Source organism: Condylostylus longicornis, unplaced genomic scaffold (assembly GCF_029603195.1).
Source record: "Condylostylus longicornis isolate FDR11 unplaced genomic scaffold, ASM2960319v2 ptg000024l, whole genome shotgun sequence".
Classification (NCBI taxonomy): domain Eukaryota; kingdom Metazoa; phylum Arthropoda; class Insecta; order Diptera; family Dolichopodidae; genus Condylostylus; species Condylostylus longicornis.
The window spans coordinates 629,332-652,710 of record NW_026577993.1 but is presented as its reverse complement, the minus strand read 5'-3'; the positions used below and the strand labels follow the sequence as shown (position 1 = coordinate 652,710).

General features: G+C 31.2%; 1 protein-coding gene across 5 annotated transcripts in view; it reads right to left on the bottom strand.

The window, feature by feature from the left end:
- The window catches only part of LOC129607005 (eye-specific diacylglycerol kinase), a 198,621-nt gene that overhangs the window by 100,427 nt on the left and 74,815 nt on the right, over positions 1-23,379 (bottom strand). For all 5 annotated transcript variants that reach the window (XM_055517689.1, XM_055517687.1, XM_055517692.1 and 2 more), the window contains exons 5-12: positions 20,936-21,062; positions 15,558-15,784; positions 15,410-15,492; positions 14,256-14,430; positions 6,696-7,099; positions 6,292-6,582; positions 1,782-2,008; positions 234-479 (exon numbers count right to left, since the gene is read on the bottom strand). In XM_055517689.1, coding sequence (XP_055373664.1) covers positions 234-479; positions 1,782-2,008; positions 6,292-6,582; positions 6,696-7,099; positions 14,256-14,430; positions 15,410-15,492; positions 15,558-15,784; positions 20,936-21,062 — 1,780 coding nt within the window. The remainder of the gene's footprint in view (positions 1-233; positions 480-1,781; positions 2,009-6,291; positions 6,583-6,695; positions 7,100-14,255; positions 14,431-15,409; positions 15,493-15,557; positions 15,785-20,935; positions 21,063-23,379) is intronic.

The following is a 23,379-nucleotide window of genomic DNA, read 5'->3' as shown; positions in this document are numbered from 1 at the left end:
TATGTGTCACAAATTGATATATATATACGTATATAATAGAGCCTAGTAATTTAAAAAATTTTCATATTTTTCTTATTGGAGGAAAACTGCGTTAAGTGAATATTTATAAAATTGGAAAATAATTTTTTATAACTGTGTAACCTTTTTTTCAAATGTGTATTGTAAAAACATTCGTTTTGTTTGAGATCGTTTTTCAGGTTGACTTATTTGACTTTGTTGTCTTATTTGCCTACCGTTATTTCCCATTGATGAACGGTTGGTATTATATGAATTTCTACCGTTTTCAGCACCAATTCGTTCCATATATCGTCTTTCTTGTTTTTGTTGGTATGCTGCGAAAGACCTTTCTTGATCAGGAGTTTGCGGCATTGTTGCACATTCTTGGTCCAATATGAATACTTCTTCGTTTGCAATATCCATTATGTAGTGCAGATGTTCTTGAGCGCGATCTATACGAAAGAATCTTTCTGCAGTAAGCGCTGAAAATAAAAAAAAATCACTTCAACAAAAATATTTTTAATGTAAAATTATTATAATTATATCATACTTTATTATTTATCACAAAATTTACAATAATTATTTAATGCCGGCAATAAATTTTAACACGAAGTAGTCGGTATGAAAATTGATGGTCGGCATAAGGTGTATATCCTACTTTTTTCAAATTTTGAGTAGGTTTAAGTTTTTTCAATCGTCGACTTGACTCTTTAAAAGAGATGAATTTTTAGGGAAAACAAAAAAGAAAAATTAAATTATAAATATATTGTAAAAAATCATAAAGTTGTCATATAAAAAACTAAATTATAAAGATATTTCTTATATAAAAAAAACAAATAATTCTCTTTTATGAGTTCATACCTCCTAAACCGGTCGCAATATTCCATTAGACTCATCGAGGCTGCATGCTGGAACTCGTGGTCCTACGGTTATGGTAGAATTGTAAATAAATGCCTACCGTAAAATAGCATACGGAAGGAATTTCTTGGGGGAACGCCTGATGTGCTCACGTGCTATTGATCCCAAGATTAAGTTTCGACAAAATTTTTGTCGAAATTCGCTCTCGTAGCCTGTGGAAAGGGCTAGCACTTTTGACGGGTTTTGAGCTGGCATTATTTACCGATGGCTTTAAGAAGGGGGATGGGGTCGGTGCTGCAGTTTTCTCCTCGAAACATTGTGTCTGAATCGTATCGGCTTCCTGATGGGTTGATTGCCTTTCAGGCGGAAGTTTTCGTCATATTGGAAGCATGAGAGCTTGGGGGACTCTCTGTTGTGGCTAGTAATGTTGAAATAGTGACTGACAGCCTGGCTGTGATTCTGGCTCTAAGGTCGCTTAGGGTTTCGTCGAAGCTGGCTGTCCAATGCTGCCGTGGCCGGACGTTGGTATGCTCTTACCATAGTGAAATACTCCTTTGGATCGCATACCTATGGATTCCTCAAGAGAACCGGGTGGCTTAGATAGACCATATGTAACCGTACGCTCAATAACGGACTGGTTATCGCGGATAGGGGTAGCAAAACGGCGCATTTGTGCTAAATGGAGGTGCGGTAGACCTACACCGGTCACGTCAACCAACCAATCAAATAATTCAAAATATTTATAATTCAAAATATTTATAAAGAACAAAATGTATATTATATTTTGTTCTATTGATAAAATAATTATAAAGTGGTTATTACAGATTTGAGTTTCGTTAACAGCCGAAAAACGCTATTAACGTTCCTAAATCCAATAAGGTATTAAATAAATAAATTTTCTAAAAAATATTTGTCTTTTAACTTACAATCCACAAAACACCATTCCTGAGACAATTTTGGGTAGCCACTGGATTCCTCTAAATAGCTTGTAATTATATTTCTAACATTTTCCAAATCTGCAAACGGTTCAACTTCAATGTTACCCAAATTCGTTGCTGATTGTTTTATCATTTCTTTGTCATGGTGATAATGTTCATAGTCAGGCATTGTGATGCGCAATATTTTTAGGTAAATTGGTTCCATTCCGCTTATTCTATAATTACACATGTCATTTAAAATAATTTCATGAGTGGGTAAAAATATGTTGCTTATTTTGACTAACTTACAATTTATGCAATGTCAATTTGTTTAAATTAAGTGAATTAGCTCTAGATTAATACTAAATGCGTAAACTTAATTTTTTTAAATTTTTTATTTTCATTAAATATTTAGTATGTATGTATATTAAAATATTTAAAATTTTTAAATTTCTAAACATTTAATATTGAAAGATTAAATTAATAAAACATTAATGTTCAAGCAGAATATATATATATATATAATACAACAAAATCAAGGAAAATATTCTAAAAATGATAAAAACTATAACTGTTCTATTTAGTAAAAATTCTAGCAATTATATGAGTAAAAGTTTTGGTACAAAGAAGTAACATAATGTAATTTGATGAGAAATAGATAGGCAAAATGTGATGGGAACAGCACATAACTGACTACATTGTTAAAAAGCTGCATAAGATTATGAAAATTTCCTTTAAATATTTATTTCAAACTCTGTGAAAGATAGAAAGTAGGCTTTAGTTAATGTACTTAGGAAAATGTAAGTCAGTAATCCGATTTAGTCAATTCCGAAACAAAATAAAATATACCTGGTTTTCTCAAAAAGTAAGTTATTGTAAGTTAATGTATTGTCAGGCAAAGGGTATGTATAAAATTTAAAAAAGATATGTTAATTATTTTTACAAAAATAGTCATAAACGTAAAATTATCCCTTTGTGAAGCTTAAGTTCCAGGGACCTGACATATCCCAAAAGTTAATCAAACCGGATTACACGGTTTAAAGGCAAATTCAGATATAAATTCAGGCGAACTTGGGATACAGATCTGCACAAACTGACTAATAGAGATATAGTTATCTTTCTGAAAATAGTTTAGCTAAGCCTTTCTACCATGAAGACGCCGAAAACTAGACATATGAATTTTAATTTTCTTTATTACGCATAATGTGTTCGGTAATAAACAAGATGGTGATTAAATTGACGGCATTTAGTTCTTACAGATTACCTCAGTTTTAAATAAAATCACTAAGAATAAAATTGATGGAGAGGTCTATTAAATAGTTTTCGAGGACAAAATCAAACACCTGAAAATACAAAGATCATAAGTCCAAACTTTCCGTATTTCCTTAAAAATACGGTATTAAGTTAAATAAAGTTAGGTCAAACCAATGGTTTATATTGTAGCACTTTTCCCTTAAACAAGTGAAAATACTGCTTTTAAATACAGTCAATGTATACCTACCACATTATTAAAATTATTTTCATTCATAAACGAAACTATTTCTAGGATTGCATATATTTTTAAGGGTTTATTGCGTGATTTAACAAAAATAATTATATTTTTTAAATTCGTGGAATTCGATGTTAGGTTTTTGCGTTTAATAGAAATTTGTAAAAGCTTGCGGTTTCGGAAATATAAGGTGTCAAAAACTCAAATTTTACAAATTTCAAGAGGTGATAATTTGAGAGAGGGTGGAGATGGAAAAAAATTCCCTTCCAACGAAGTATTTATTAGTACCTAAAAGCTGCTGAAATTTCAGGCTCCTACAAGCTGGAGTCTAGAAGAAAAACGACATCAAAAATTTCGAAAAAACGGAATTAAGATAACGGTAAATTTAAACGGCCATTTCGTTTTTTTAAAGTTTGACTATAGTATGCCGCGATAGGATAAGCAAGCCGCTGCCTTTCTGCGTTTGCAAAATTTTGAAAATGCTTATGGTTTCTCTGCAATAAATAGTCAAAAAATGGCATTTTTAGGGTTTTTGGGAGGTATAACTTCCAGAGGGGGGGGGAGACAGGTAAAAATTTTGCTCTACGGAAATAAGTTTCTAGTAAAAATCTATGTACATATAAAATTTCAGCATTCTGTTTTCAAGGGAGTAGAAGTTTTGTAAACAGACAGACGGGCAGAGTGAAACTAATAAGCAATTTTTTCAAAAATTTTTTGGAAAAGTGCTAAAAAAGACTGTTCAACAGAGTACAAGACGCCGAGATACCAGGTTTCTATTTCAGTTTGTTGAATGAATAATGCAGAGAAAAATCCCTGAATTTCCAGCGGATATTTAAAAAAAGTAAATGCCTGCAGTCTTTAATGATTGCGAAGAGATTAAAAAGGAGGGCAACCATTTGAGAATTTGCATACGTTACGGAAATAATATGAAACGTCGGCCCAAGAGTGGCTGAAAAGAATTTCAGATGATAGACGATGGCAAAGAATTAAGTACATAATCGTACCAATATTGTCAGAGTTGTATGTATTGGTATCACAAGGATATTGAAATCGACATTGACGGATACGCTGGCTGAACTCGCAATAATAATCAAATATATCTCTTAATTGGAACTTAAGAAGAAATTTTTATACGCAACCACTTTCAGGCACAGTTCTGTTTCAGGTACATCTTGATTACGTCATCCATCTCTTCTGTAGTTGTATGAAGAAATATGCATTAGTTATTCTTATAAGAATTAACAATAAAATTATAAAAAAAAATAAACAACTACACGCTGTATTGGTAAATGATAATAAGTGTATAGAACTTTCAGAATAAAACTTATTCAGTTTCCTGAATAAGCTTTGTTTTCAAAGTTCAGCAGTATACACAGGAGGAGAATTTTGTTCTCCAAAACGGTATTTTCTTGTAGATTCCATTGCTTAACCTTAATTTTAAATAATCAATTTCGGTTTCTATTTAATTTAAAAAATAAATAAAACGTAAATTTCTAAATGTCGGCTTTTGCTACACTGTATAAAAATTGCTAAGTTACACAAGATTTTTATAATACAAGACAGTTTTTGTTAAATTTTGTTAAAGATCTTATTGGGATCTTGTAAAGGTATAACACTCAATGCAGTCTAACGTACCGATCTTGCTTATATCTAATAAGCAAGATCGGTATCTTATATTGTGTATGCCTTCAATTGAAACTATCGAGTTTTAATATTTATTTCAGGAAAAGCGTTTTATATGAAGCACTTTTTAGCACTTTTCCAAAAATTTTTTGAAAAAAAGTGCTTATTAGTTTCACTCTGTCCGTCCGTCCGTCCGTCCGTCCGTCCGTCCGTCCGTCCGTCCGTCCGTCCGTCCGTCCGTCCGTCCGTCCGTCCGTCCGTCTGTCCGTGTGTCTGTTTACAAAACTTCTACATTCTTAAAGATAGAAAGCTGAAATTTTATATATACATAGATCTTTACTAGAAACTTATTTTCGTAGAACAAAATTTTTACCTATCTCCCCCCCTCTAGAAGTTATACCCCCCCAAAGCACTAAAAATGGCCTATTTTAACTATTTGTTGCAATGAAACCATAAGCATTTTTGAAATTTCCCAAACGCAGAAAGGTAGTGGCTTGCTTCCCCTACCGCGGTATACTATAGTTAAACTTTAGAAAAACAAAATGGCCGTTCAAATTTACCGTTATCTAAAGTCCTTTTTTTCCAAATTTTCGATGTCGTTTTTCTTCTAGACCCCAGCCTGTACAAGCTTGAAATTTTAGGGACTTTTAGACATTAACAAGTAGTTCATTTCGTTTGAAGAAAATTTTTTTCCATCTCCACCCCCTCTCAAGTTATGGCCTCTTGAAATTTGTAAAATTTGCATTTTTGACACCTTATATTTCTGAAACCGCAAGCTTTTTCAAATTTCTATAAACGCAAAAAGTTAAAGGTAAATTCCATGACATTAAAAAATATAATTATTTTTCTTAACTCACACAATTAACGCTTAAAATCGAGCGTTATGTTAACCCCTTTTTATATTAATTTTTGCTTTATTTCAAAGACTGCATGATTGTATCATCCTAAATATATGCAATCCTAGAAATAGTTTCGTTTATAAATGAAAATAATTTTAATAGTGTGGTGGATGTACATAGACTGTTTTTAAAAGCAGTATTTTCACTTGTTGAAGGGAAAAGTGCTACAATACAAACCATTGGTTTGACCCAACTTTATTTATATTTAAACGAAGTAGTTTTAAGTGTTCTTTAGTTTATTTTCAAAACAAAAATGTAAAAGTCGTATTCGGAAAACTACCATACTTATACGTGTGGACACATTAGTAATTAAATAGTTGTATGCACAATAAAGGAATAATATTTAATACAATTTGTAATATAGATGATTATGATCTTTATTTGATAGTGTGAATATTTAATTTTTTATGATTAAAAATTAAATATATTGGTTTCTATAAACCGCAAATAATAAGCCAATAGAAACAAAATGAAAGACTACTATTAATTCTTAATATTTAATACTTACTGAACTGTTGGTCTGCCGCGTTTCTTTTTTGCTAAGAGAACCGCCTTATTCAGTAAACTTAATTCTATAATGCAAGGTTTGACACGGCACGCTTCCCCATCAACCTGCATAGGTATAGTTTTCGTTGTAACAATTTTCGCTGTTTTGCATTGGCATATACAAGTACCATGAGCTCCTGCTTGCAACATTGGCAATTGATAAGTTGTTAAGCCGACAACTTCTATCAATCCGTCTTCGGTCGATGGTGGCTGCCCAGCTGAATTATTCCATGGATGTGTTCCACCACCATAGCTACATTTTTAAAAACATATAAAATACGTATATAACGTAAAAATGTATAATATAACAAAAATAATATTTTATTTTCCATACAATAAATCCTGAGTTGTTATACATAAACATACCTTGGAATATTTAAAAATAAAATTGCATGGACGCGATGATCTTTCAATTTTGCTGTAAAATCTTGTCCATCACATTCCATAGTAACACAATCAGAAAGAGCTCTCCATTTACGTTGAAGGAGATCTTTTCCGCCTGCTTGACCATAAAACATTTTATTGCGTATACGTGAATTAAACCGTTCCGGATGAGCTTCTCGCGCTTCATGAAATTCCAATGCTATATGTGCATCAACCCCAAATGAAAAATAATTGTTTACAACATTTAATGGGAGATTGTCTTTTCCATCATCAGTCGGTTCAGCATCAGGGTTTGGTCTTAAATCTAATCTCCACCTATCTAACAATACCGGGTCCGATTTACCAATGTTCAAAAGAATTTTTCCAACAGGTTCATCAGTATATCCCTAGAAAGGTAATTCAAACATTTGTTGTAATGAATACAAAATGAAAGAATCTGTAGCCTACAAACATTAAAAGTCAGGCTATAGAAAAATCAAAAACTTTATAATTTTAAGAAAAATTTTACCCTTTTAATATTACTTGGGAATTTGCTTAATAAATTTGGATTAATGACAACATATCATGTACGAATTATACACAACTTTTCTTAAAAATGCTTTAAATTGCTGTTTAGTTGGTATAACAGAAACTTAAAGTTGGTATAACAAATAAGGATAAATATGCTCTGAGAACCACGTTAAATAACCACAAAACAATAAGAGTCGGTCGAAATGATAACTTGTTATTCATTTATCAACAAAGGCTTTAAAAAAACTTAAAAATAAAATTGATTAAAGTTTCAAACTATAGTCAATATAAATTTTTCATTTAGATTCAAAAATCGTTTGTAATTAACAAAAATCGGATAAAACGAGTTTTTTTTCTTAAAACTATTAAAACATCATATTAAACATCATTTTATCCGGTGATTTAATCCAATTTCACTGAAATTTTCTTACTCTACTACAATACCAGAACATTTGTTAAACTTTGTATTTTTAATTTGGTTGCATTTAACTTGTTAGACGTTCTTCAAACACAAAATAACAAAACGAGTTACAAGAAATAAAAACGTTTCAGTAGGTATAAACCGACTGAATTATCCCTCCACCTTTCATTGTTAGCAATAACTCGAACTTGTGAAACCGTTCTATAGAAATATCACGGACATGTCTGACCTATAATTGGACACACGACTGTCAAATTTCATGAATCTGACTTTATTATTTTTCCAAATATTTACAATTGTAGCGTCCTTTATTTTTAGTATATAAAATTTTTTTTGTAGTCTGGTGTAGGACAAATAAAGCAATGTTCTTTAACTTTTCACCAACGTTTCGATTTAATTTTAAATCTTCATCAGGGCTAAAATAATAATTTTATATGATAATAATGTTTTTACAATATGTCATACATTTCTTATATGTATACTTACATTAAGTTATTGAACAAATTTTAATTTGATTTTAACATAATTTAGTAAATCAATAGCTTTAATAAATGAATTTAATAAAATTTTTAAAATCGTCAGTTATTCCTTTTTAATAAATAATATATATATAAATAAATAAAAAAAATTAACACAAATTGTAAATGGAACAAAACTAGACTCTTACAAAACTTAAACTATGTTAAAAATAAAAATAAAAAAAAAATATCACGAATCAGCTAATTGTTGTTTTCATCTATTGTTTATGACGAAGATGGCAACGCTCGCGTCACCCTGATGATAAAACCGTTTTAAACAGACTTTCCCAGGTGCTTAAAAGAAAAATCCAAGAATTTAAATCGCCAACATACGAAAATTATATAAAGAACTTGCCAGCTACGAGGGAAACAAACTATTCCTTATGGAAGGCGGCAAAGAGCAAAAAGAGGCCGATTATTCACGCTCCGCCACTGATGAAAGCAAATGGCAGTTGGGCGAGGAGTAATGTAGAGAAGGCCAAATTGTTTGCTGATCACTTGGAAAGCATATTCACGCCAAATGGAATAATCTCAGATGTGGGTTTGGTAGAATCTATCGCAAATGAAGCAGACAGCATAGCTCCGCTTACTCAATTAGAAATTTCGGAAGAGATAAGATCCCTGAAGTTGAAAAAATCGCCAGGTTTTGATATTATTACTGCGGAAGTACTGAGAGAGCAATGGAACATCTGACGAAAAAATGCATGCAGCTATGGATTTTGGGTATGTTCCTTGTGCTTGGAAAGTCGCGGAGGTAATTATGGTGCCCAAACCCGGGAAATCCTTGAGGAAAACGAAGTCTTACAGGCCCATTTCACTGTTACCAATGATGCCTAAGCTGTTTGAGAAGAAGGAGATTGAAGCCAATAATAGAAAATAGGGGCCTTATACCGAACAATCAATTTGGTTTTAGAAGAAACCATTCTACAATAGACCAGGTCAATAGAATAACTAATATTATAGAAAAAAGCTTGGAAAATAAGGAAATCTACTCTTCTATGTTTCTAGGTGTAGCACAGGCATTCCACAAGGTGTGGCACAAGGGCCTTATACTTAAGTTAGGGCAAATGTTACCATCGTTATTTGTAGAAATTTTGAAATCTTACTTAGCTGACAGATTATTTAGAAATAAACAAGATGCTGAATACTCCACGCTAAGGGAAATAAAGGCAGGTGTGCCTCAAGGTAGTATATTGGGCCCAACGTTGTATATGCTTTACACAAGTGATTTGCCATAAATAGAAAATGCTACGATAGCCACTTTTGCTTACGATGCTGCAATATTGGCAGTAGGAGCGAACATTGACGATTCGGCAAAAAAATTACAGGCGGCAATTAACAAAATAAGCCAGTGGACTAGAAATTGGAGGGTGAAGTTGAATGAAGCAGAATCGGTTCACATAAACTTCACCAATCGGAAAATAGTGAATCCACCACAAATTAACGTAAATGAAACAAACGTAGCGATACATAACTCAGCAAAATACCTAGGAATGACTTTAGATGTCAAGCTAAGGTAGAAAGAGCATATAAAGAAAAACACATAGAATTAGAAAATAAATATGTATAGAGAAAATTATTGGCTCCTAGGTCGTAAGTCCAATTTGGTAATTGATAACAAGTAAAAACGTTTCAGTCGGTATAAACCGATTGAATAATACCCTGCACCTTTCGTTATTGTGCAGCAATTACTCGAACCTGTGAAGTCATTCTGTAGAAACTTCACGGATATGTCTGACCTATAATTGGACATCCGACTGCCAAGTTTCATGAATCTGACTTTATAATTTTTCCAAATATTTAAAATTAGCTTTTGGAGTTGTATGGCAAGTACCTGAACCTGTCAAACAATTCCATCAAAACTTCACAAATATATCTGATCTACAATCGGACACACAACTGCCAAGTATCATGAATCTGACTTTATTATTTTTCCAAATATTTAAAATATGCTTTTGGAGTTGTTTGGCAAGTCCCCGAATCTGTCAAGCAATTCCACTAAAACTTCACAAATATATATGATCTATAATCGGACACACAACTGCCAAGTTTCATGGATCTGACTTTATTATTTTTCCAAATATTAAGAATAAGCTTTAAGACTTGTATGGGAGCTACTCGAACCTGTCAAGCAATCCCATTAAAACTTTAGAAATATGTCTGACCTATAATTGGACACACAACTGCCAAGTTTCATCAATCTGACTTTATTATTTTTCCAAATAGTTAAAATTAGCTTCTGGAGCTGTATGGCAAGTACCCGAACCTGTCAAGCAATTCCTCTAAAACTTCACAAATATATCTGATCTATAATCGGACATCCAACTGCCAAGTTTCATGAATCTGACTTTATTATTTTTCCAAATATTTAAAATTAGCTTCTGGAGTTGTATGGCAGGTACCCGAACCTGTAAAGCAATTCCTCTAAAACTTCAGAAGTATATTTGACCTATAATTGGACACATGACTGCCAAGTTTCATGAATCTGACTTTATTATTTTGCCGAAAATAAAAAATTTGCTGTTGGAGTTGTATGGCAGCCACCCGAACCGGTGCAGCTATCCCATTATAATTTTTAGAGCATGTGTAGAATATAATTGGACACATGTATACAAAGTTTTATATTTATAGCTTTATTAGTTTTTGAAATATTTAAAATAAACTCTTTGAGTTGTATGGCAGCTACCCGAACCCGTTGTCCGAATTAGTCCAATAACAATAGGGCTCGTCCTTGGCACAAAAGAAAAAACTTGTGAAAGTTTGGTGTCGATTGCATTATTCGTTTTTGAGTTATCGTGCGAACGGACGGACGGACGGACGGACGGACGGACGGACGGACGGACAGACGGACATGTCTAAATCGACGCAGAATTTTACGCTGAGCAAGAATATATATATATGTCCATACCGCAGATGACTCCTTCAAGTAGTTACAAACTCCATACCAAAGTTAATATACCCTTCACGAAGTGCAGGGTATAATAAGATATTAATTTATAACCAAATCATTAAACTAATATGGCGATATGGCATTCAACTGTAGGGTTGTGCCAAGAAGACTCACATTAATCAAATTCAAACCTTCCAGAATAAAGTTCTACGAATTCCATTGGTTGTGGATGAAATTAGGAGTTGTGCTACAAAGCATAGGGCTCGTCTAGAATAAGACCATTCGATTTAACACGTAATACCAATTTCCTTATGGAAGATATTTAATTCCTGCACGGAAAAACCAAGTTAGCGCGGAGGTAATAGTTGGTCTGTAGGACCAGTTTTATCCATTCAGAATTTAGGTGATATTTTAGGATAGGAGTCACGTTCCCCCACTATCGGAGGAAAAAGGCAGATAGAGCCGTCCTTCTTTGTCTTTCGAGATTTTTTCACCTAGTTTACTCTATTGGGGTTGCCGTTTGTTTTAATTTTTTGAAATTTCATAATTACAGATTTATAAAATGAATTTAAGTTTTTAGCATCTTTTTTTTAATTTATGTTGTTTTTGTTTAATTCTATGTGCATCATTTCACTGATATTCCTCTTATACCAATTTTTCTCCCTGTCTACTATTTGTGTTTCCTTGAAATTAAAAGTGTGATTATGGTTAAAATGATGTTGTGCTAGTGCTGTTTTATCTGTTTTATTAATGTTTTGTATTTTACAATCATATTTATGTTGATTTAGTCTGTTTTTAAGAAATTGTTTTGTTTGTGCTACATAGCACGGTTCACACTCTTGGCAATTTATTTTATATATTAAGTGTGATTGATTCATTTTGTCTTCTTTATCTCTAAGTTTTGTGTAAAGTTTGTGTACTACGTTTTTGTTATAGAAAACGAATTTATTGCTTTGCATTTATGGTTTAAAGACATTTTTGATTTTTCTATTTCTGGAATATGTTGAAATTTTAAAAATTTGGTGTTGAGTGAATTTGGGGAGAATGTTTCTTGTATGTTGTTTTTATTGTTCCTGTTTTTGTATTCCCTAATTATTTCATGTATGAAAAATTTTGGATAATTATTATTTTTTAATATGTCTTTCATTTTTTGTACGTTCTTTTCTATGTATACCTCAGAGCTTGATGAGTAAATTTTATCTAACATATTTCTTACTACATTTCTTTTTTGTTGGATTTGATGTTGCGACAGAAAATTTAATATTCTGCCGGAAACAGAAGGTTTCAATTACTAATCTGTGGAGATCGTTCCATCATTATTTCTTATTAATAACGTATGTAAAAATGCTAGCCTATTGTTTTTTTCGGACTCCGATATGAATTTTATTCTATTGTGAAAACCATTGAAAGCTCTAACACTGCGTCTACCTTGTCTTTCGGTATTGCCCTTAATAAATCATCTACATATATTTTCGTTATAGGGATTTTGAATTTTAATTTTTTAACGGTTGCCATTATTAAGTTGTTCATTATTAAATTAGCAAATGAAGGGCTAACTGGATTACTCATCGCTGCTCCATCTAGCTGTTGAAAAACTTTACCGTAAAAGCTCTGTCAAGCAATTCCACCTAAACTTCAGGAACGTATCTGACCTACAATTGAACACAACGAGTGCCAAGTTTCAAGAATTTGACTTTTTTATTTTTTCTAATATTTAAAATTAGCTCCTAGACTTGTATGTCAGCGCATCAAACCTGTCCTGCAATTCCAACATAACTTCAGGAATATATCTGACCCATAATTGGGCATACGACTGCCAAGTTTCATGAATCTGACTTTTTTATTTTTCCGCATATTTAAAATTAGCTTTTGAAGCTGTATGGCAGCTGTCCGAACCTGTTAAACAATTCCGCCAAAACTTCAGGAATATATCTGACCTATAATTGGACACAACGGCTGCCAAGTTTCATGAAATTGACTATTATTTTTCCAAATATTTAAAAATAGCTTCTGGATTTGTATGGCAGCTACTGGAATACTAAATCTGACCTACAATTAGACACACAGTTGCCAATAAAATTTCAGGCAGCCACCCGAACCTGTTCAGACATCCCATTAAAATTTTTATAGCATATGTAGAATGTAATAGGACACACATATACAATGTCTATATATACCAAATTTCGTATATATACCTAAAATTAGAAACACGTATACAATAAAACAAATTTATTAGTTTTTGAAATATTTAAAATAAACTATTTGAGTTGAATGGCAGCTAGCCGAACCAGTTTTGCGAAATAGTTCAATTACAATTTTGTCCAAGGGTTTGTCGTTGTCAAAGAAATAACTTGTAAAAGTTTAGTTTCGATTGCATTATTCGTTTTTTAATTATCTTGCGATCGGACGGACATGTCTAAATCAACGCAAAATTTTAAGCTGAGCAAAAATATATATACATATGTCTATATGCATATGGCTCCTTCAAGTGGTTACAAACTCTATAAGTTAAAGTATTGTATATACTTGTAATTTTGTAAAAATTTTGAAATTGATTTTAAAAGTTTTCTTTCTTATTTTTTTATCTCTTTTTTTATTAAAAATAAAAGTGTTCAGTTTATGAAAATTATTTTATTCTGGAGAAACATCTTTTTTAATAATTGAACTTTAGACTAATCTCTTAAAACAGAATCTTTGGAATTATAGAGGATAAAAAAACCTTTTTAGAAAAGGGCCGGCTCAATTCTTTATTTATTTTAAGTTAAATTTTAATGTTTGTATGTAGCAGAGCGTCATTACTACTATCATAAACGCGGATATTTTTTTAAATTTTTCCACTGGTTGTAATCTATATTAATTAGACTATAATATTAAAATAAGAAATATTACCGATAACAAATTTAATGGCCCACAAGCTGGTGTGGGTTTGTGGAAACGCGAAAAAAAGCATAATTGATCCATCAGAGGAAATATTTTAAGAAGATCTATATTCATTATTTTCTAAACATTTTTTTCTATTCTTAAACTGTCACTTCTTTCAATATAATTAGAAATTTTTCTGAAAGCCAAGAATTAATGACTAGTTCACGGCAAAATTATGGTTGAATACAAAACTATTCTTAGAAATTTATAACCAATACAAATTATATACATACGTAATACTTACAAAAATATTGTAATTAAATTAATATAAGACTACTTACTCCTCCCCAACCTAAAGCTCGTGCTAGGTCGTTTCCAGTACCTAAAGGCAAGACTCCAACAGCTGGAGGAGGTTGAATATTAATTACATCTAACACAGATAAAACCCATCCAACAGTACCGTCACCACCACATGCAAGAACTCTAAGCTGTGGACTTTTTCTGAAGAGCTCCAAACTGTAAGCAACACATAGGAAATTAAATATAAATTACTTGCTCTTTTTTGTGAAAATAAACATGGATGTGAACATAAGGTAAGTGGGCTTATGAAAAATGAACAGTAAAACAAAATATTTTTATATATTTTTTTAAAATATCTTTTATAATGAATGTATTATTAGCTTTTTAATTAACAGTCGCTCACGTAGCAGATATGTAATTAAAAAGCTGAAGATTTTTCAAACATGGATTATCGACATATAAATGAGAAACAAAATGAAAATCTAATCGTCGCCGCTAGAAGCGGTTTTTATGAAAGGTTCATCTTTAATCTACAAACTTCCAGTCTATGACTTGACGGAATTCCATTACGGAAAATGAATTACTTAGAGATTTATAACTTACTTGAACTCTTTTAGAGATAGATTTTTCAAGTTAAAAGGAAAAACAAAAAATTATATTTTGTTTTATTTCTTAATTTAAAAATAGATTTTTGGGAGATATTTTACAAAGTGCGATGTTTACGTTGTATTAATTCTTTTAATCATTACCCATTAAGCCTTTTACTTGAAATTGTAAAATTGTTATATTTAAACACTTTTTTACTGCTGGTAAAACCTGAAGAAAAGGCCGTTTATGTGCAAGTTAAATTTTCAAATATAGCGGTTCATCAATGAAGGAATAATAAATTAGGTATAAATATATATAAGTGCTGTATGAATATTGTAACAACTTTTTTAGATTCAGCGCAAAAAAGATTGTAAATATGTATGTATATTCTTATTTTTGGAAGATAGTATTAGTTGCATACAGCTTAATTTTATAAAAGAATTAATGAAATTAATGCAAATGATAAAGTCATTACAAGTGGCTTTGAAAGTTGCAAACTTTTTCTTTGCGAGCGCTATATTTTGAAGTTAGTTAATTTGCACATTAATAGATTATTTTCAAATGAATTTATTCACAGGAAATAAAAATTTTTTAATCAAATAATTACCCCATTCTCGGGCCACCCTGTGTAAGATCGAAAACTTGTCTTGGATTTAAAATCCATTGAAATTTTCCAAGTAATTTCACTCCCTAAAATAAAACTACATCAATTAATGTACAACACAAAAACTATATTAAATTTTGAAAATTTTTACCTGATTTCCACCACTTTTTGGGTTAATAAAAACTATAACAGGTGTGATGTTTGAGGAAGGGATAGGCTTTACAATAAATGCTTTGTGTTCTTTTTCCTTTTTATCTTTTTCTTTTTTTTTATTTGTTCCAGCACGTTTTTTTGGTGTTCTTAGAGATGATTTAAAGTTTCCCTTTTTAGGTAATTTTACAATCCATGAAGGTGGCACAATTATACTTGCAAAAGTACCTAAAACAATTTAAAGTATGAGAATCATGAAATTGAACAAAATTTAAATATATGACACACTCACACGCATATACAGGAAGATTCAGAAAAGTATACAACAAAATATACTATTCTTAAGAGGGTCGAAAATGGGCAAACCTTTTGTTCAGGACTAAGTGCGAGATCTCAAGGGTTCTGAGTTCCAGAGATTCTACTTGTTCAAGTTTTTTTGATTATAACTTCTGTTCCGAAAAAGATAGGGGCTTTACAGTTTCTAAAAGACCTAGGCTTAAAATAAACATTACAATCAACCAGATAATATAGAACGAAGTTTTTTGAAGCATTTAAACTCCATATAAACTTGGAATTTATTTCTGATTAACTCTCTGAGCTTGTTGGGCTGATAGATGTATCTGATGATGATAATATGCTGATGTAATATTATTGTGACATTTTTGGACACTTTCTAAATCTTATGTTTATTGGCGTTTATTTCGAAAAGGTTGTGTGTAAAAGTATTAAAATTATTAAGAACTGAAAATGTATTAAAAAAGTTTTTTTTTAATTTCAATTAAGTTTTAGTGATTTTAATATAATGGAACATTTAAAAATATCAATACCGTGCATAAAGAAATAATTAGCTTTATTAGTTATTGAGTTAAAATAATGAATTATTAACTTTTCAGCTTCCATTTAAAAAAAATGTTCATCAATACAAAACCACTATATTTATTACAATATTAATTATACCGTATTATACCGTATTACTATATTAATTTATGCAAAATTTCAGTAATGTGTTATATCAGTAATACTCGTATTATTCAGTAATATTTGCTTAGATATGGCCAAACTAGATATCACAAATATCATAAATATTTTTATCGTGTTTGTTGTTTTATTATTTGCATACTTAACTTTTCATAATTTCTTTTGAGGAAAATTGTTTTTTGAGAAAAATATGGATAGCCAAAAATTTTCAATCTCCCTTAAAAAATGGTACATTTCACGTACCATGCCAAGTAAAAATTTTTCTTGATAAGAGTCTAAAAAATGCCACAAGTACCATGAAAATAGCACATTTTTCAGCACTGTTCATATAATAAAATTTGTTATTTATATCGTATTCGTATAATCAATCGTATTGTAGAAAGTGTAAGCAGGTTTTGCTAACAAATTAAATAAGCTCGCTATGCAGTAAAAGACAATATATAATACATTATTTATTCCTGATAAATATTGTTATAAAAATGTTACTAAAAACTTTTTTCAAACTAAATAAAATCAGCAGGAAAATATAATTCGTGAATAAACCATAATTCATAATGCATATGAAATAAATTTATTTTCATAAATGGGAACAAAGTTATATTATGAATTTTACTAATACAACATCATAGTTGTGAAATTAATAAGTATGTGCTTATTACACTAATAATTTAACTTAATGGAAATTTCTTCATGCAACTGCAGAACAGGTGGATGACGTAATCAAAGGAACGAGTTAAAGGCAGAAAAATTAATTAAAAAATTTTTCTCCTGGAACTGGACTCGAACCAGTGACCTACCGCTCCCTAGGCGGACGCTCTACCAACTGAGCTACAGAGGCATGAAGAAATTGCCGACGAATTGTTCTCTACATTGCTTTATGTTCTCACAATGTGTTTCAATAGTAGATTGTATGTAGCAGTCAATGTAAACAAATCAAATACTTAATATTGTGTGTTTCAATAGTTTTCAAATATTGAAACACATTGTGTGTTTCAATAGTAGATTGTATGTAGCAGCCAATGTAAACAAAACAAATACTTAGTAATCATGTGGATTACAGTATAAAGCAATGTAGAGAACATTTCTTCGGCAATTTCTTCATGCCCCTGTAGCTCAGTTGGGCAAAATTTTAAGTTTTTCTCCGTAGAAATCAAATTTGTCTCTGCGTAGTTTAGTTAGTCTTGTGTTTAGCAATGATTCAAGGCATATAGGTTTTCTTACGTTCACCACTTTTTGCATTTTAAATTTGCTCACCAATAAAAACATACTCACCGTGTTAAAACACGAATGTATGTACATTAGTAATTTCTTTAATGAAGAAAGAATAATTTAAAATTAGATAAAGTAAGCTATTGACTCGTAAAATATTAAAAATTCATTCATATACCCGCAGCGCTAATTATAGTCAATCAATGGTTAATGATTTGAAACGTACATAAACTTAAATTTCAAAACAGAAAATACATAATTCATCTCTCTATGCATTGTTGGTATGCTATAGCACCTATACAATGCGCATGAGTCACATGTTTAGTATGAACATAGTAATGCTCTGCAAGAATAAATTCATATTGAAATTCAACTAAACATATTATACAGACGTCATATACACATTAGGTTCTACATAAACTTAACATATTAATTAACAAAATATGTTATAATATCCTTAATAAAGTTGATAAAACCGTGATATAACCGAAGTAAAATCAAATATAAATTTTCATGAAAATCGGTTCAGCGGAAATTGAGATACAGACCCGGACAGGTAGACCACATACCTATTAGATGTAATCCGGTCAGTAAAAACTGCGATTGGGCACGATAATACATATATAAATATCATATTGCCTATCAGTGTGCATAGGTCTTACGTACATTCTATGGTATATATGTTAAGGGCTCTGTACGTGAAGCTCTAGAACATTATAACCTTTTCGTGTTTGCTAACCATCTTTTAACAATGTGCAAATGTTGTTTTCTACCGTTTTCTTTTATTTACTTTATATTTACACACACTATGTCGGATGTGTCGATCAACCTTAATTCTTATATAATTATTATGTGCATATATACACATTTACATATTCGTGAATATTATTTTTTCTTTTATAACATAATATAAATGAATGTAACTAACGCAAAACTTTTTTTGACTACTTAAGTTTATAAATAAAACCAAACATTAAAAAACCCTTTTTGGAGTATTACTTTATTTTATACGCGTTATTATGTTTTATGCACGAATTATTTTTCTTTACTGATTTTATTCATTTTGCAGAAAATGTATGATAAAACAATTATATTAAGAATAAATTGTACATAAATGTATGTTATCCAGGGCTGTCGTTTGGCTCCGATTTGAAAATTTATGTCCCCGGCTCCTCTTTTCACATTTTGGCTCCGATTTTTCCAAATGAAAAATATTAAATTTTTAAATAAGAAAAAAAATTGTTGTGCAATACGACGAATTTGTTGTCAAAACTATGGCTAACGAACTTATGTACATATACTAATTTCTGATAAATTGATGGACGATTTATTCACCTATTTTTTAGTAGTCAAGTTAATAAATTAGTCAGTTAATGAAAAATGTAGAAATTAACTCCACTTTTTAAAAAATAGCTCCCTCTTAAAAATTGTTCGGCTCCCCATCGAAAAAATCAAACGATCAAAATCAAAGCCCTGATGTTATATAGCTTCTGCTGCGCAAAAGGCTTGTTAAACAAATAAGAAAATAAACATAACACGAATAATAAAAAATCTGATGTGGTCAGCACATAACCGACCGCATTGTGTATTGTCTAGTTGAGTGAAAGTGTTACAGAATATTAAAAAAATGTCTGTTAAGTACTTTTTTCCAATTTTAAGGACATTTGTAAGCTTATGGTTAACATATCTAGAAAAATGTAAATTTGGCTCTTAGTACAGTTTCGTTTTGTGCTATCCGAATTCCCTGAAATGCCCACCAGTTAGTTTTGGTAATACCCAGAACTCAAATATCAAATTTCAAGAAATTCCGTCAATTCGTTCCGTAGATATGGTAAAAAATGTAAAATCGGCCCGCAAATCAGTTTTCGAGCCCTGATCTTTCCAAAAAATTTATATGTTCATTGTTTTAATACGAGGAATTCATATATTAAATTTGAATGAAATCGGTTGATTATTTCTCTTTATATTCACAAAAATGTATATTTGGCCCGTAGTAAACATCTAGTTGCCGATGCCTGATCTTTCCAAAAAATTTCCATGTTCATTATTTTAATACGAGCAATTCAAGTATTAAATTTCAATGAAATCGGTTGATTATTTCTCTTTATATACACAAAAATGTATATTTGTCCCGTAGTAAACGTCCAGCCTGATTTCTTCCAAAAGTTAAGAATTTTCGCGGACGGTCAAGCAAAGCTCATATATGAAATTTCAAGTAAATCGGTGAAATATTTTCTTCAAAATGGTGGAAAATGTGAAATCGGCCCGCAAATCAGTTTTCGAGCCCTGATCTTTCCAAAAAATTTATATGTTCATTGATTTGATACGAGGAATTCATATATTAAATTTCAATGAAATCGGTTGGTTATTTCTCTTTTTATACACAAAAATGAATATTTGGCCCGTAGTAAACGCCTCGTTTCCGATGCCTGATTTCTTCCAAAACATAAGATTTTTCGCGGACGGTCGAGCTGAGTTTATATGTAAAATTTGAAGTAAATCGGTTGAATACTTTCTTCAAAATGTTCAAAAATGTAAAACAGGCCTGCTAAAAAGTGCAGTTCCCGAGGCCTGATATATACCAAAAGTTGATCAATCCGTGCCATGGTAAAAATAAACTTACATATAAAATTTCATCAAAATCGGTTAAGCAGAACTTGAGATACACGCGTGCACACACAGACCGACAGACCGACAGACCGACAGACCGACAGACCGACAGACCGACGGACCGACAGGTTGCTAAAAATAGTTTACTTACACTTCCCTACTGTGGAGAAATGCATTCCCACCGAAAACTCGATATGCAAAATTTGTTGCCATCACATAACCTACCTATTGTTTACACAATACGGTCGGTAAAAAGTTCTGCAACAAATCTGTGTACAATTATTAATATAATATACCTACCTAAAATGTTAGGAGAATTCAGGATAATTTTTTTTGTTTTGTTTTTCAAAGTTATTCTTCCGAAGATGAAGAATATAAGCGAAAATACACAATGGTTCCATCATCGGATTTGGCTTGTATAATATAATATAGATTTATTTATTCATTATTTAGATGATATCTTAATTTTGTTTCAATATTTTCGAATACATTTAAACTACATATTTCACCGATTGGCAGTAGGGGCTTCTAGTACAAGATATAATATATATAGATTTAATACTTTTTTTTAAGTTAACATACCAAATGGACACTCTTCGTTCATTCTTCCTTCCCAAAAGCACGATTCTTTGTTATGGAATGATGTTTTACACCAAGCGCATGTTAGAGCAACAACATCTTTAGACCCAAATAATTTTCCTTGGATTGCCTACAAGAGTGTAATGAAATTTAAAACAAATAAAATTTGAAAGTTGAATTATTCCAGGACAAACACAAGAGCTTTTAATAAATCGATAAGTTTTACTTTTTTAATTTTAAATACAAATCTATTTGAAAGAATGTAGAAAAATTATTTATTATTTATGAAATCGAGTTTTTATAGATATATTGGAGGTATTTGATATGACGTATTGCAGTATTTTGCAGTATTATCTCAGAGCGACGGCACTGGAAATAGCCATTAAGATTTATGAACGTTAAGTTCAACATTAAGAATATAAATCCAATGGGCATATTTACCAAACTACCGGAAGAGACCACAGCGATGGCTTGCCTGAATGTTTAAGACTATCAAAGAAGTCGTCAGTGAAAAATATGAGAACATTCATGAACCGGTTTGTTAAGAGCCCAAGAGTTTTAAGCTCTCCCACAATGACGGGACGTTAAAAGGAAGAAGACAACAAAAGTAAAATCTCTGTAAGAAAATAAAAAGCCCGTTACATCAAAAAAATGGACCAATGATCGATTCGCGTATAAAAGATGGGAAAAGCTGCGTAAAGAGCTAAGAAAAGAAATCTGGAAACTCAAGGCAAAAAATCTAAGATTATGGGAACTGCAGAATACAGTTTCGAACACCGAGAATAATAAGATAGGTGAAAAGGAAATTTATTGGATTCTTAAAATCAAAAGAAACTCAAAGAAGAAAAAGCCAAAAGATTACCCGAAATGGAACAGACACAAAGAATGAATAGCACTAAAGTACAGAAATCTCCACCAAAGAAAAATGCTGAATTTAAAAAACATAAACCTCCACAGCTAAAAGTGAGTAAAATAACCAATTACACGCAGTTACAGTAGTATTGTTGCGAAAACAACATGATGAACAGTGTTAATTAGAAATGTTGAAAATGAAAATGAATGTATAGACAATTAACTAAAACTCTTAATAAAGCCAAATTGGAATGACATACTTATGAAAATAAATTGATAAGGCCAATCAAAATATTAAAGGATGTAAAAGATGTCATAAATAAAATTAAGAAAATAAAAGAATGTAACGTGAATACTATTAAAAAGTTTCCCTTTTCATGTTTTGTTTCGATTATACCGAAAACGTAGCTAAAATATATAAATGGAAGGCCTTTTAGAAATAATGGCCTTCCATTTATATATTTCCATTTCTCAATGCAAGATAAGTCAGAGGTTCGGGAATAAACAAAGATATTGCCAAAGACGGGTCAAATGTGTTAAATGCGTTGGTAATCATATCACGGCAAAGTAATGAGAAAGATCATTTTCAGACCCAGTGTGCAAACTGCAACGAGGCACACCCTGTAGTTACCGATGCTGTTTAGTGGCTAAGTATTTACAGAAAAGGGGATAATTATGAAATGACCCAAAGAAAGATTAATACTTTTACATCAATTAAAGTAAAAAATGGTGTCACATTCTTATACGGATGGCTTCCGAAATTGTAGAAGATTATATAGATGAAAGACATGAAAACTAAAGAAATTGACAGTAATATATTGGAAAAGTCTAAAGAAATTGACAGTAACGCAATGTAAATGATGCAAGACATGCTATTAAGAATTGATGAAATTTCAATGAGATTAACTACTAGAACAGATATACTAACGAATACCTAGCAATCCCGAAGCGAATTGTAAAACCATTGACCCCTGGAAACCATTAAGCGTGATGAAGAATCCAAAATAGAGCTGAAGAAAGTTTAATTTATTGTGGTTGCAATTGAGTCTACCAAGCAAACTTCAATGTCGTTTCAGTATATTTAAAATATTTGTAAAACCATTATGCGTTTGCAAAATTTGAAAACTGCCTATGGTTTTACTGCAATAAATTTTCAGTGTTTTAGAAAATTTTATTCTACGAAAATAAGTTTCTTGTAAACATCACTGTATATATAAAATTTCAGCTTTCTATCTTCGAGGGTAAAGAAGTTTTGTAAACATGTCCACGGACGGACAGACGGACGGGCGGACGGACAGAGTGAAACTAATGAGCACTTTTCAAATTTTTTTAGAAAAGTGCTTAAAAAGGAAATTAATTGTAAGCTCTGGGCACGAAGACGACAAAAAATGTTTAAAACTAGAAACACGGGTTCAGAGAACTAATGATGTCAAAGATGCTTAAACTTTAAATTATTATAAGAAGCAGTTTTGAAGGGACGATAGCCTGATCTTAAAAAAAATATTTTTAGTGTCTTATAAAAGTAAAGATGTCGCAAAAGTATGATATTTCAACAGTCACGACCCTAATATATTCGTCGCCCTAAGCGTTTCCTA